We start from the raw sequence: 15,321 nt of genomic DNA, 5'->3' as shown, positions 1-15,321 counted from the left end.
TTGTTTTCCTCTGCATTTGAAATAACAACATATGCGCTTCGTCGGAGAACCGAGGATGGATATCGTCTACCCATATATTTGTGATAGTTACTGAAACTACATACTTGCATTTCGACGAAAAAAAAATACCAATAAGGTACAAAATTGAACTTGTACAAAGATGTTTCTCTGTACTTGTCTCCTTCATAGATACAAGTCTACATAAAACAAAATTAAGGCAGAATGTCTACCTTCTTTCCCTTTTCTTTTTCAAGTATACATAGTAACATTTTTTGGCTACAAAGAAGATATATATCTGAATGATGTGTGTTACAAATTCAATGATATTAGTTCTGGTAAAAGAGAGAATCGCAAACAATTGCCTGTCGTATATTTTATAGCCATGGAGCATTAGCCACAAGCAACATCATATTTTATATTATGTTATACACCCGTCGCAAATACACTTCCTTTTATATATATATATATATATATATATATATATATATATATATATATATATATATATATATATATATATATATATATATATATATATATATATATATATATATATATATATATATCACTGAATAGGTTGTCTGTCTTCTTTTACTGGACAGTGTTGCCAAGTTCCAAAAGTTGCCAAGTATCAGCAAAGTGCGGATTTGAAACATATTAAAGTTACCTTATTCTTGGGAAGGCCAGAAAGAAGACCGGGAGTTCTTGGAGTTAAACGTACATTCTGAGCTTCAGAACTCAGTAAGATGTAGATCTACATTTTAACGTTAAGCCCGAAGCAGTCTTCTCTACCAGGAATCGAACAATACATATTCCACTGGATTGATACATGATTACGGAAATAAGTAATAGCAATACCTTTTGGATTGTTTTGACACAGGATCTACCTTACAGAATTAGAAAATGACAATACTTTTTGGATTGATTTAACACAGGATCTACCTTACAGAACTAGAAAATGACAATAATTTTTGAATTGGATTGGCACAGGATCTACCTTATAGAAATAGAAAATGACAATACTTTTGGGATTGGATTGTGATTGGATCTGTTGTACAGAATTAGGAAATGACAATACTTTTTGGATTGGATTGATAGATGAATTACCTTATGGAATTAGAAAGTGACAATACATTTTGTATTGGTTCGACATTGGATCTAACTTATAGAATTAGTAAGTAAGAAGATTAGCGCAGGAACTCAACGCCGTCAAGATAAAGACTTAGAAAGAAAGCAAGAATAAGAATGTAAATGATTTGGTTGTAAAAAGAAGTATAGTTGGCAATCTTGCAAGAATTTTATGACAATCACTTGTTTGGATTCACAAATCTGAATGTTCATTCTTTTTTTATGTGTGAGGGTTGTTGAAAATGAAAAAAAAATGATGCGGTTTTCTTTCACTATTCTCTTTTTGTTTCTTTCCGTACATCACATCTCCATTATCAATTTATACTTGTACTTCCTATATTGCTGTTTTTGTTTCTCTCTTTTCAAAATACTTCCTTTAAAATGTTTTCTTTCATTTCTTCCTCGAACGTTTTTCTTTTTCTATCATAACCAAATGTATTCTACTCTTATCTAACTTTTTTTTTGGTTACACTTCTCTATCTCCACTGAAATCCGTTGGACACTTTTCACTTTTTTTGCTTTCTCGTGGACAAGAGTAGAAAACAAATACAAAGATATTGATATTAATCATATTTCACTCTGTGACAGACTATCATTTCATTTTATGGCTTAGAGCACTGTGTTTGATGTCCAATCACATTAGGGACTGCTCGCCAGGGAACTCACGGTGCTAAAAACAAAAGTTTTTGGTTTTTGGTTGAGCTAAAATAATAAAACTATTATACGACAAATAATACATTAGACAGCTTTTAATTCCTTAGTTTCAAGGAATAAAACTTTGGAGGTGTGACTTGCCTTATGAACTGCCTTTCAGTCATGTTTAACAAAAACTTGAATATCTCTCTCAGATCCTTGCGTAGAGCGGTGTAAAGCATTCCAAGGCATGAGAATCGACGCTGTTCGGCGTTAACCCCACCTACAAAGTTCATTTTGGCACCCAGGATCTGTATCAGGTTATTGCAAATGATTGAACCGATATCATAAATTAACTGTAGCTTTGTTATTGGTCATAATGTTAGAAAATTTTGAAGACATATTGAAAAACTCAAAAAAAGATTTTTGTATTGTAGGTTCGCTTCTGATTTCTCTCACGAGAGTGCAGCAGTGAGCACTTACTGAAGATGGCAACAGGTACAAAGAAAGATTATATTGTGCTCGAGTCTCATTCACATCAGTCACATCCGACACTTCTGAACGAAGTTCAATAAAGATCTAATAAATTCCAAGGCCATTGGCGTACAAAAAAGGGCATGGGGTTAGGTCCGGATATCGTGGAGGCCATGACGGGAATTGTAGACCGTTTTTTTCAGTCAGTGTAGGCCAACCACTTGATTTCTTCTCACAGAGGCATCCTGAACCTGTAAACTATGCAAACCGTCGCCGAATGAAGTTGTCAGTTGCTGGATTTTGGTCGAACTTCGTTCGGAAGTGTTGTTGCACTGTTAGGGCAGAATTATGTGAATGAAACTCGAACACAACATAAGCTTTCTCTGCGTCTGCGAAATTTTGTGGCAATATGTCCAATAATGGAGCTGCGGTGAATTTATGAAATCGGATCAATTATTTGTAATAACCTCGTATATTTTTAATTCAATATCTGACAACAAAAGACACATACAAAAACAATTTCTTGCTACTTCCTACCGTTTTTGCTCTAATACCTATCGACAGACAGACGGACGGACGGACAGACGGACATAGCCCTTTTATAGGACTTCCAATACTTACGCATAACATAGTTTGGAAGTTTAAAATAATTGCTGATTATCTGTGTTTCTGATCAACTGTGCTGCGTTGTAAAGTTTGAATGTGACATGCGGTAAACGCCTGCAATGTTATGCAACCAAATTAACTCTCCAGTGCTGTGGGCTGCAAAACATATTCCCAGTTAATTTCTCTTTGTATACGATGTGTGTTCCATGCAGGTGCCAGCATTTCAAATGGTGAATCAAACGATCATTGTATATCACAAACAAATAGCTTAAAAGTATTTTGTCTTTTTTAAGTATGAAATATATACATATAAAGCATATACAGGGTGTTAATGAACGATACCGACAAACTGTAAGAGGTGATTCCTTACTTCAAAATAAGATAAAAATTTCATATGGACCTATGGCGAAAAGTGCATAGTTTCACAGCTAGGGCTGTTCAAAATCGCGCAAAAGCCAAATTTCAAGAGGTCCTATTTCGAATTCCAGAAACTGTGGATGGTGGTCCTTATCAGCGAAAAGTAAGCCACGCATACACAATCCAAAAGTACCTATTTCTTCAATTTTCAATAAGTGTACAGGACATTCCCTACAGGGTGTAATGCTCACATATGCTCTCAATAGAGTTTTCAGATATGCCCTGATTTCAAGATAGGCCCAAAGTAGGCAGGAGGTAAGCCTTCACAACTATGGACATCTAATGCTTCGGAGGGAAGTGGGAAGTGTTTGGAACCGGCAGCTTCATGTCTTTTTGTGTTCTGAATAACTTGTGATGCGATGTATTTCGTGACGGTATATTTCACGATTTCTTCACTTATAAGCGTGAAAGAAAACATTGCAGAATGCATTCTCCTGAGTATAAGAAACAATGCTGCTGACGATCCTTAACACTTCCGGCATCGTGCAAAAGGATTCCACGTTCACTGCTATCAACGTTTATCGTTTGGCTACTTCGGACCAATCATAAAGTCAGAGCATATCTCAATATTCGGTTGATGGCATGTCTGGGAATTTCACCCTGTATGGAATACTCTGTACACCCATTGAACATTAATGAAATGTGCATTTTTGTATTGCATATGCGTGACTTCCTTTGCGCTGATAAGGACCACCATCCACAGTTTCCAGAGTTTGAAATAGAGTCTGTTGAAATTTGGCTTTTTCGCGATTCTGGACAGCCCTAGCTGTGAAACTATGCACTTTTCGCCATATGTGCATAGAAACTTTTTATCTTATTTTGATGTAAGGAATCACCTCTTACAGTTTGTCGGTATAGTTCATTATTACCCTGTGTATTAAAAGTATAATATTGAAATTAAAAGTCCAACGAAGAATATTGAAACAATATTGTATTTGATGAATCACAGCGTTTAGTTAAAAGGAGAGGTAGATATTTATTTATTTATTGAACAATCACTACATACAGTTCAGAGGCCATTTTATGCTGGATATCTAACAACAACAACAATTTAAAGGATTTGGGAAGGTATCGACCAGGGCCTGTTTAGTAGGTACCATCCCCGCATTTGCCTGGTAGGACTAAGAGAAACCCTGGAAAACCCCAGTGAGGATGGTCAGCAACGGGAATCGAACCCACGAGCTCCTGAAGCCAACGCTCTACCACTTGAGCTACTTCGTTCGGTATACCTTGGAAAATATTCCTTGGAACATAAAGGGTGAAATAGAACAGGTGACTATTTTTGATAGCTGGGTAGTATTATTAGTGATGATACGAAGTGTGAATGTGAAATGAAAGCAAGGATAGGAATGGCGAAAGAAGCATTTAGGAGGGAGAAAATACTATTTTGTGGGATCTTGAATAAGGAGTTGAGAAAAAGACTCGTAAAATGCTTCGTGTGGAGTATTGTTCTGTATGGGTGAGAAACGTGAACACTATGCAAAAGTGATGAAAAACGACAGGAAGCTTTTGAAATATGTGTATGGAGAAGAATAGAGAGAATTATCTGGGTTGAGCACAAACCAAATGAGAGAGCATTAGAAATCGTGGGGAGAAAAGACAATTTTAGACATTATTAAGAAGAGGAACAGAAACTTTTTGGGACATTGGCTAAGAAGGAATTGTATCATGAAGGACGTGCTAGAAAGTATGGTGGCAGGAAAGAGAGGGAGAGGGCGAAGGAGACTACAATTAGTGAATGATATCAAAATAGGAAAATCGTACATGAAAACGAAGAGGCTAGCGGAAGATTGTGGAGCAAGGAAGCTTCTCAGTTACTGCAACTGACCTGCCAATAATGGCAGAATACCTATAATGATGATGATGATGATTCCTTAATACCTGTAGTTCACTTCTAACTTTACTCGTCCTAGCATATACCGAGTTCAGTTGAAAAATACAGAAGTATCGCTTTTACAAAAGCTTACTGAGGATACCGTTCGCAAGACTTCATTCCGAAACCTTTAGATTGCGAATCAAAACTCTATCCATGAAACCTAGACTTTATCCACGGACGCTTGTATAGTTACAACATTTTCAATAGTTAGAGGATTCGATAAATGTGTAATGTAGAATTTATGTTGTTAACAACTTCAAAGTGGATTTTCAATTATTTTGCTTTAATTTGTTTCTTTCTCTCGTGTTTTTTTTTTTTTTTTTTCATTTCTGTGCTCTTGTAAAATGTAATGAAAGTGACAGTAAAGACAGGCGGCCCTGCTTAATTTCATTCTACAAGTTACCAAATCAAATCACTTGTTCACGGAGCAGTGAATCCAAAAACTGTGAACCACGTGAGTTTATTATCTCTTGAATTGTGCCCCTGGGATACGATTCCTTTGATATTTGCCACTGTTCATTATAAATTAATTGATCATAAACATCCCACTTGGAGTTTACACGCCTCAATCCGGGATTTTTTTAAAAAAAAAAATCAGTTATTCAGCAAAATTAATACGTCGTTAATTACCCTAAGGGCTCCGCAACAGCGCTTTGTTAATTAACATCTCGTCTAAAAATGACGTTAAGAACTTCAGGGCATGTTACACATAGGCTATACAAAGTCTTTATTATTTACTGTCGTGGGTTAAATTTATTTACTAACTAATAGACAAAGCAGACTACGGAGAATTTTTGTACTTGTTTTCCAAAGAGAAAATGATGGAGAAATTAATAAGAAATTCGGGTATTTATTTTCAAAATTAAATTTTCAACAAACATGTTTGCCTCACTTCTGTCTCTGGTAATACGATTTGGCAAAGTAAGTACTGAGGTAATTGGGAAATACGATTTGGTTAATAGCTTGGCAACTGTTCCGCTGTTTGGGCAGGATTTACGCCAAACTTTTATATTATAAAGTAGTCTTAGGAGATCTAATCACTGCGAAATTAAAATACTGCTAATTTTACAGTAATTATGTGATATCTTCAAATAGATAAAAGATAATCGAAAAGTGGAACAAGAGCTCGCTATATATTATTTTGCATGATGTACCTTTATCACAAGTCACCTAGTAGCTTTCTGTTTGCAGCCATTTATAAACGTGAAAATAAATGCCGATTTTCTGTAAGTTAGGTACCTATAGAATTGCCTGGGATCTATAAGTTAGGTACCACCCCGGTATTGACCTGGTATGAATGATGAAAACCCAAGGGAACCTCGTTCAGGAAGGCTGGTCTCAAAAAGCGTTGCACACTTTTTCGACCGAGTGCCTCCACCAGGAATCTACCTCGGGGCCGCTCGCACCATAGCCGAGAGCGTTAGAGACTACGCTACGCTGGGCCAAATGAACCACACTCTCTCAATCAAAGGAAGAATAATCAAAATCAGGACAACTATGTTAAAACCAGTGGCGTATTTACGATTTTGTTTCGGGAGGGGCTTTGCTAACTTTCGGGGGGGCTTTGCCTGAATATATGAAAATTCTGCAAGATATTTCATATACTTTACTATAGTAAGTAAGATTTCTGGGGGGCTTAAGCCCGAAAGCCCCCCCTAAATACGCCACTGACGTGAACGTACTGTATCCACAATATACGTAGAAACTAAGAACTTCCTCTGTTTAGTGGGTTTACAATATGCATTCATTCCAATGTTTCTGAGTTACAGTATACAGTGAACTAACTTTAATTAATAAAAACATAGAGCAGAGACTGGAATTAACCTTTGTATGTTGTCTCTTGAGCACATACTATGAAAACTATGCGTCACACAGAGGTAATTTAATTAATAAACCCTGTAGAACAACTACAGTATTTTTTCCCTTCCTTTTTATATCATATTTACGGATAAAAAGTTTTTGCCTAGTCCTCCTCCTACATCCGTTTCACCGGAACTTTCATCCAGAGTGCACTTGAGGGAAGGGGATAGCAAATCAACCAGTTTTGAAAGAGGACATGGTAAACAATTCAAATGATTTTTTTTTTTTTAGATTGAACAAATCGTTATTTTCTTTTCAACAATAGGAGAGAAGAGGACAGAACAGTTAAACTGACAGAATTTATGGCTATTTGTCAGCAGTAAATACTCTGGGATTTGCAAGGAAATGAATGACTTTTTTTTTTTTTGGTTATTCTGATTGATTCTGCTTTTATTGTATATTCTACGGATCTTGCGTGCAGAATTTAAGTGTGGGATCCACGTTTATTACTAAAGAAAAAAGTTGCTTCTGATTCATATCGAATGATTTTGTTGGAACTGATGTAATGTCGATGTACAGGATGTTTCAAAACAACACCGACAAACATTTGGGAGGTGATTCCTGACACCAAGATAAGACGAAAAGTACAGACCACCCTGGGTGCAGAAATGCTTCCTTTCAGAGTTATAGACTGTCGAAAGTATGATAAAATGAACTTTAAAGGTCCATAGCTCCAAAACTGTGGGACATACTGTAGTCGGGTCAAAACTTCACCTGGGAACTAATATGTGCGCTATCCATAAATACATGTTTAAGAATCCTGCGGTACTCACACATCAATTTTTATACAGGCAGTTTGGCTACGGGCGTATAATTTGAAGTACTTACCAACTATATCTATAAAAATTGTTGCGGAGATACCTCAGGATTCTGAAATTTGGATATTTGGATAGGGTACATACTAGTTCCTAAGTGAAGTATTGATTCGATTACTATAGGTTCCACAGTATTGGAGCTATGGACCTTTAAATTTTATTTATTTATTTATTTATTTATTTATTTATTTATTTATTTATTTATTTATTTGTTCGTTTGTTTGTTTTCGGCAGCCTATAACTCCGAAAGGAAGCATTTGTGCACCCAGGTTGGTCTACACTTTTTGTCTTATTTTGGTGTCAGGAATCACCTCCCAAACGTTGTCGGTGTTGTTTTGAAACACCTTTTATAAGAGTAACTAACAAACCAAGGAGAACTGTTCGTTCCCTATAATAAAAGATTATGAAGTCACGTGGTCCTACTTATTGTCTCTAGTAGAGTTTGTTAAATTATTATCTCATGTAAACATGTTTCATTGAATTTTTATAATTGTGAACGTAGTGTACCGTTTCGTTACTAGAGCAGTATCATCATCAGATAGATTTATTTGAATTCTCGTGTTTTACGTCCTTTTATTCAGCACAATGGTTATGAAGGATAGTACCTATTATCAACGTGGATTCTAAACCACGACCTGACTTGAATCAGATATAGTTAGAGGGTATAGAGACAATTTTATGCAAGAGTAAATCTTTACACAGGCCGGTTCCCGACACAATATCTCGTTTCCAAAGTAGTTGGAATGCAGAACCACGCCACCCATCTCGTCACCACACAGCTAAAATAAAAATGATTTTGTTAATACAGCTCAATTTCAACACACACAAGTACTTTAATGTGTTATTTTGGCATCAAAGACTCGATGTTGCTGTTAGCACAGGCCATATGTTGCTGTGGTATTGCGGTTAACCTTTAAGCACACGCGCTGGGCTAAAAAAATCCATCCCAAGACATTTCATTTTTGTGCTAGAAAAAGAAAAACGATTGTAGCGCCCTCTACTTTTCAGATTGCAACTCAGTTTTCTTTAAGCGTTTGCGGTGTGTAGATCATAAAACATTGGCTGTGGTGAAATCCACCCCGCGCGTATATTTGAGTAATATATTTTTTTGTAAAGTTTTTAACCTATGTTTTCAAAAGCCGTGTGTTTAATATATATATATTTAGTTACACAGACCAATATTGTTCTGGTAAACGGTTTTTTTAATTTTTTTTTTTTAATCAGTAAGGGAGAGGACACAAAATGTAGTGTTGCGAAAGAGAAGAAGAGAATAAGGAGCCTCTTTAATTCTATTGAGAGTGACGAAAAACTGATTCCTAACGAAGGGGGCGCGGTGGCTCAGTGGTAGAGCGTTCCCCCCCGGTGCTTGGGGTCCCTGGTTCGATCGAAGCTCGCGCCGTGTGGACTTTGTGGTGGACAAACACCGTGTGCGTGGGTTTTCTCGGGGTTCTCCCGTTTCCTCCCACTTTCTTCATTCCACCATTTCACTCATCTCTCATCATCACCGTCTCCTTTAGCCTAACCGGCATAACCGTGGGACGTAAAACTTAAAGATTTCATTTCATTTTTGATTCCTAACGATTCTAACGATGCACAAGATGATTTACATGAAAGTGGGCATGATACAAATACTGAACAAGACTTTGAACAAGAGTACTAGCTTGTACAGGCAGGCCCGTAGCCAGCGCAAAAACTTAGGGGGGGGGGTGATCCAACCATATGATAGTTCATCACCATAATATAGTTCTTTTGCAAGCCTACTGTAAAACTTTTAGGGGGCCAGCAAAAGTTTAGGGGGGTCGGCCCCCTAGACTCCCCCTGGATACGGGCCTGTGTACAGGTACGATCCGCAGGAAGATATATTCAAGCCTATTCGCCTTTCCTAAGGATATGACCATCACGTATTATGCTCCCAAGCCCGGGAGAGTTCTTGTGGCATGAACAATGCACCATGACAACAAAATTGATCCAGACTGTAGGTGAGGAAAAGAATCCTGTTATGATAACTGATTGTAACAACAGGCATGATTATCGTTTTATATATTTTAAGCTTCAAATTCCTCGACAGAATTCGCGACGACAAGAGATTTTGAACCGAATATTAACATGAATTCACTGCTTTTAGTCGACATTTAATTTCTTCGTGAATATGATTTTCGTCTGTTAATATTGATCCTAAATATTTGAAAGTATCCACTTTATCAAAACGCATCCATGATTTGCCGTATTACGGTCCCGACGCACTTCCATTACGTCGCGACGACGCAAACAGTAATACGGTTAGCAAAATTCTAATTTCTATTTTCATGCCAAATAATATTATTCTACTTTCGTTCTATATATATATATATTGAAAGAATTTTTTTATATTCATTTAGTAGAGAAACCGCAAGTACATTTTTTTTTGAACATTTGCAGGTGATGAATGTTAAATGTTATTTTTTGTTAAATAAAAAAGTTTAAAATGAACCTATGATACGCGGCATTGTTTAAATTATTCATTCTATTAATACGTACAAACACTAGAAACACTCACTAACGCTTTAAACACATATAACTAAAATGTCTTATAGCAACACATAAAAAGTATAACATAAAAACAGGATAAAAATAGTTTTCTTTAAAAATGGCGATGAAATAAAGAATCTACCGAAAAGATGATCACATCTCGAAGAAAAGGTCAATTTTACATACTTTTACTCTTACATCCCAATTACACACAATACTTTTTATGTAAAACAAATATAACAGATGGGGTGTAAAGTACCCCGCGCGTGTGTTTTAGTCCTTAATATTAGCGCGTGTGCATGAGGATTAATAAGGCCAGGTGTTACCGGTTTGACACAGAGTCAATATGAAAAATAACACCACAGTATTGTTGAGGTATTAGTTGAATGAACACTGTGGTACAGAAATACGAGCAGTGTCACACTGTTCTTCCAATACATACCCTGTGTTCTTAGTAAACTCGCATAGTGAACAGAAACCATTAATATACTGATATTGGTAGCTGTTTTATACATCAGTGGTGAGCGAAACTTTCCATTTGCTAAGAGCAGTGACTTAGCAAAACTATTACAACTAACTAACTAACTCTATGGCATATGGAACCCGGAGGTTCAGTGCCGCGTTCACAAAAGCTCTCCACTGACTTCTATCCTTAGCTAATTGCATCCAGTTTCTACTTTGTATTCCTATCTCTGCGAGATCCATCTTAATATTGTCCTCCCATCTGCGCCTAGGTCTTCCTAATGGTCTTTTTCCTATGGGTCTACCAGTCAAGACTTCGAAAGCGTTTCTACTTTCTTCCATTCTAGCTACATGACCTGCCCACCTAAGCCTCCTAGACTTGACGACCCTAACAATGTTGGGTAAACCGTATAAACTATGTAGTTCCTCGTTATGAAGCTTCCGCCATTCCCCATTCTCGTTCCTCTTGGGTCCGAATATTCTTCTCAGGATCCTGTTCTCAAATACTTTCAGTCTATGTTCTTCCCTCAGAGTAAGCGACCAAGTTTCACAACCATACAGAACAACAGGCATGATTATCGTTTTATATATTTTAAGCTTCAAATTCCTCGACAGAATTCGCGACGACAAGAGATTTTGAACCGAATAGTAACACGAATTCCCTGCTTTTAGTCGGCATTTAATTTCTTCGTGAATATGATTTTCGTCTGTTAATATTGATCCTAAATATTTGAAAGTATCCACTTTATCAAAAGCATTATTTAATATTTTAACGCCTCCACAATTTGCCGTATTACGGTCCCGACGCACTTCCATGTATTTAGTTTTCTCTGCATTTACTTCTAAACCCATGTCCCTGCAAGCGTTTAATAAGATCTCTGCATTTATTTCTACTGTTCTCCTATCATCCCCTATTAAATTTACATCATCAGCATATGCCATAACCTGGTGAATGCCGTTCAACTCTAGGCCCTGGTTGCTATCTTTGATTTTCCTTATGGCGTATTCCAGCACAAAGTTAAATAATAATGGCGACAACGCATCTCCTTGTTTCAGGCCATTTTCGACGTGGAAGCTCGTGGACAAAAATTTTCCTACCCGGACTTTACTTTGGGATTCACTTAAACATATCTTAATTAATCTAATTAGCTTTCTCGGTATTCCAAGTTCTGTAAGAACGTTGTATAATGTTTCTCTCCTAACCGAGTCGTAAGCCTTTCTAAAATCAATAAACAGTTGATGTACCGGGGTATTGTATTCCCACTTCTTTTCGAGTATTTGGCGAATGGTAAATATTTGGTCGATAGTTGATCGATTTCGTCTAAATCCGCACTGATAATCTCCAATAATTTCATCTGCGTATGGGGTCAATCTTGCTAACAGAATATTTGAAAGGGTTTTATAGGATGTTGACAGAAGAGAAATGCCTCGATAATTATTACAGTCAGTTTTGTCGCCTTTCTTGTGAATTGGAACAATGATTGATTCTTTCCACTCTTGTGGCAATTCTTCCTTGTTCCAGATAAGGAGAATGAGTTTGTGTATCTTGTTCCACAATTTTTCGCCTCCAGCTAAAATTAACTCAGCCGGAATTTCATCTACACCAGGAAATTTGTGTTTCTTCAATTTCTTTATAGCGGCTTCCACTTCTATTCGATTGGGTTCTGGAATATACGGTTCTGCGGTGTGTATCTCCTTTTCTCCACGCACATTAGTTTTTGGCTGCGTGTTCAGCAAATCGTCAAAGAAATCTTTCCATCTATTTAAGAGGCTATCCGTATCGGTGAGAACTGTTCCGTCAGATTTCTTTAATATATAAGCACGAGGTTGATAGCCTTTCTTAAATTCGCTGATCCCCTTATACATGTCCCGAATATTTTTATTTTTACTATTATCTTCAAGTTCCTTAATTTTAGCTTTCAAAAAATCCCGTTTCTTTGTTCTAAAAGTTTTGGAAGTTTCCCGCCTGATATCTGCGAAATTTTGTGTAGTTGTTTCATTCGGATTTTGTAGCCACCGTAATTTTGCCTGTTTTCTCTTCTCTGCTAGTTTAATGCATTCTTGGTCGAACCATGGTTTGTTCCTACGTATTTGCGCGTGTCCCAATTTTTCTATTGCTGAACTTTTAATGCTATCTCTAATTTCAATCCAAGTATCCTCAACACTAGTGCACTCCGAGTCTTCTAAAACCGCGAATCTATTCGAAACTTCAATCTGGTATTCCTCTCTTACCTGGCTTTCTTCTAATCTCTTTAAATTAAATCTCTCCGTTTTCGGACATTGAATATTACCTTTATTCAAATATAATCTCTCCCGTATTATCGCTACTACCAGGTAGTGATCAGTGTCACAATCAGCCCCTCTAAACGACCGGACGTCAATTATGCTAGATTGTCTTCTTCTATCTACTAAAACGTGATCAATTTGATTATGTGTTTTTCCGTCTGGTGATGTCCAAGTGTATTTATGAACGTCGCGATGTGGGAATTTTGTACTCTTCACGATTAGGTTTTTCGATGTTGCAAAGTTCACGAGTCTAACACCGTTGTCATTACTTTCCTTATGCAAACTTTCGTTCCCTATAATCGGTTTAAAAATATCCTCTCGTCCTACCTTCGCATTGAAATCCCCTAATAGAATCTTCATATGGTATCGCGGGAGTTGGTCAAATATCCGTTCCACTTCTTCGTAAAAACTATCTTTTATATCGTCACCCTTATCTTCAGTTGGAGCATGTACATTTAAAACAATAATATCACACCACCGTCCCTTAAGAGTAATAAAAGAAAGTCTGTCAGTAACAAATTCAACCCGTTTAATTGCTGGTAATATTCGTTTGTGAACGAAAAACCCTGTTCCTAACTGGTGATTTCTATTTCCTTCCCCGTAAAAAAACGTAAAATTTACGGAATTCTCAGATCCATTTCCTTCCCACCTAACTTCCTGAACTCCTACTAAGTCCATCCTGTATTTCTCTAACTCACTCGTTACGGATTTTAACGCGCCTGCCCTATAAAGACTTCTAATATTTCATGTTCCAAATCTCATGTCCATTTTCTTTTGCTGATGTCGTGTCAAGTTATCAGTCCTTGTCCGAGGCTTTTGTGAATGTTTCTGAACAAGCAAAACTATTACATCCGCTTCGAAATCCGGTATATCAGATAGATACAGTTATGATGTAATTTTTAACGTGCACATTTTTGCGAGGATATCATAAACATTTAAGTAACTAACAATGACAAATTGTATTAGTTTTTAACTATGAGCAAAACATTACGCGGTATATTTCACATTTATAGCAAGTAATGAACAATATATTACATTTTCTGCAATCTGTTCCGTAACTACAATGGTTTTGTGAATGTATTAACATTCCCTGAAGTGCTGCAATCTGTTTTCGGTTTCCTACTCTTATTCTCAGGGTGTTTTAACCCATAAAGACCATGTGAGATAGTTGATTTATCAACTACCATTTTAACAATTTAGTTCAAAATACAAAGGAATTATATAGGATCAGGCATATGTTAAAACTTAACAGAACTTAACGAAATTTACATTCGCTGAAATGCTGGCAACTGTTTTCAGTTTTTTTTACACTTATTCTCGGTGTATTTTAACCCACACAAAGACCATGTCAGGTAGTTGATTTCTCAACTATTATTTTAATAATTTTATACAAAATACAATGGGGCTAAATAGAACCAAGCATATATTAAAATTTAACAATTATGGTAACACAGTCATTGTGTTAAATTAGCATAACTCTTTTTTTTATCGTGTATTATCACACATAAGAATGTCTCTCTTGCTTGTCTGATGAAGATCCCGTTATAGTATCGAATTGTTGCACTGTATTTGTTTATTAGTTGTGTGTGTCGTCTTGTTTATACACTCTTCTAGTTTTCTTGTTTTCTTATATTGGCGTGTTGTTTTGTGTTTTGCAGGCGCTTTTACAAGCCCACGATGTTGTGGCTCACGAAGTGTACGGGGAGGACGCCATCCGAGTGACTCCGCCCCCAGTGATGCCTTACCTCAATGGCGGAGATGAGCTCGAAGGACCGAACGGAGACGTCGAGATGGAGAACGTAACCAGAGTACGACTGGTGCAATTCCAGAAAAACACCGATGAACCTATGGTAAGTAATCATGCCTCGTTTATTCAAATACTGAGACGAAAAAAAATTACCAAACTAAAGACTTAAATCCAGAATTCTACAAACTAGAGAAGTAAGAGTGTCGTAGTGTCTACCGCATGAAGGAGTTTGGTTAGGTATTTAGGAAACTAAACACTTACCAAGTTCCTTAAATTTAATTATACCATTTTATTTCAAGCTAAATGAAATACACTTTAAGATGAAGGAATATTTGAAAGTATCAACATTTAGTATACTTTATGATGAATGATTATTTGAAAATATTCCTAACTTTTGATTGTCCACATTCTGGCCAAAATTTATAGCGATCCACCATTTGTTCTTGAGATTTTTTGTTAAGACGGATGGATACACATCTTTTGTCTCCAGGAAGTATGGACACACATCT

General features: G+C 36.6%; 1 protein-coding gene across 7 annotated transcripts in view; it reads left to right on the top strand.

Moving 5' to 3' along the window:
* The window catches only part of CASK (peripheral plasma membrane protein CASK), a 458,844-nt gene that overhangs the window by 242,651 nt on the left and 200,872 nt on the right, over positions 1-15,321 (top strand). For all 7 annotated transcript variants that reach the window (XM_081756876.1, XM_081756875.1, XM_081756878.1 and 4 more), the window contains exon 2: positions 14,724-14,915. In XM_081756876.1, the coding sequence (XP_081613002.1) occupies positions 14,724-14,915 (192 nt within the window). The remainder of the gene's footprint in view (positions 1-14,723; positions 14,916-15,321) is intronic.

Source organism: Thermobia domestica, chromosome 4, assembly GCF_964235325.1.
Source record: "Thermobia domestica chromosome 4, izTheDome1.hap1.1, whole genome shotgun sequence".
Classification (NCBI taxonomy): Eukaryota; Metazoa; Arthropoda; class Insecta; order Zygentoma; family Lepismatidae; genus Thermobia; species Thermobia domestica.
The sequence above is the reverse complement of the archived record's forward strand: the minus strand, read 5'-3'. Positions and strand labels throughout refer to the sequence as shown.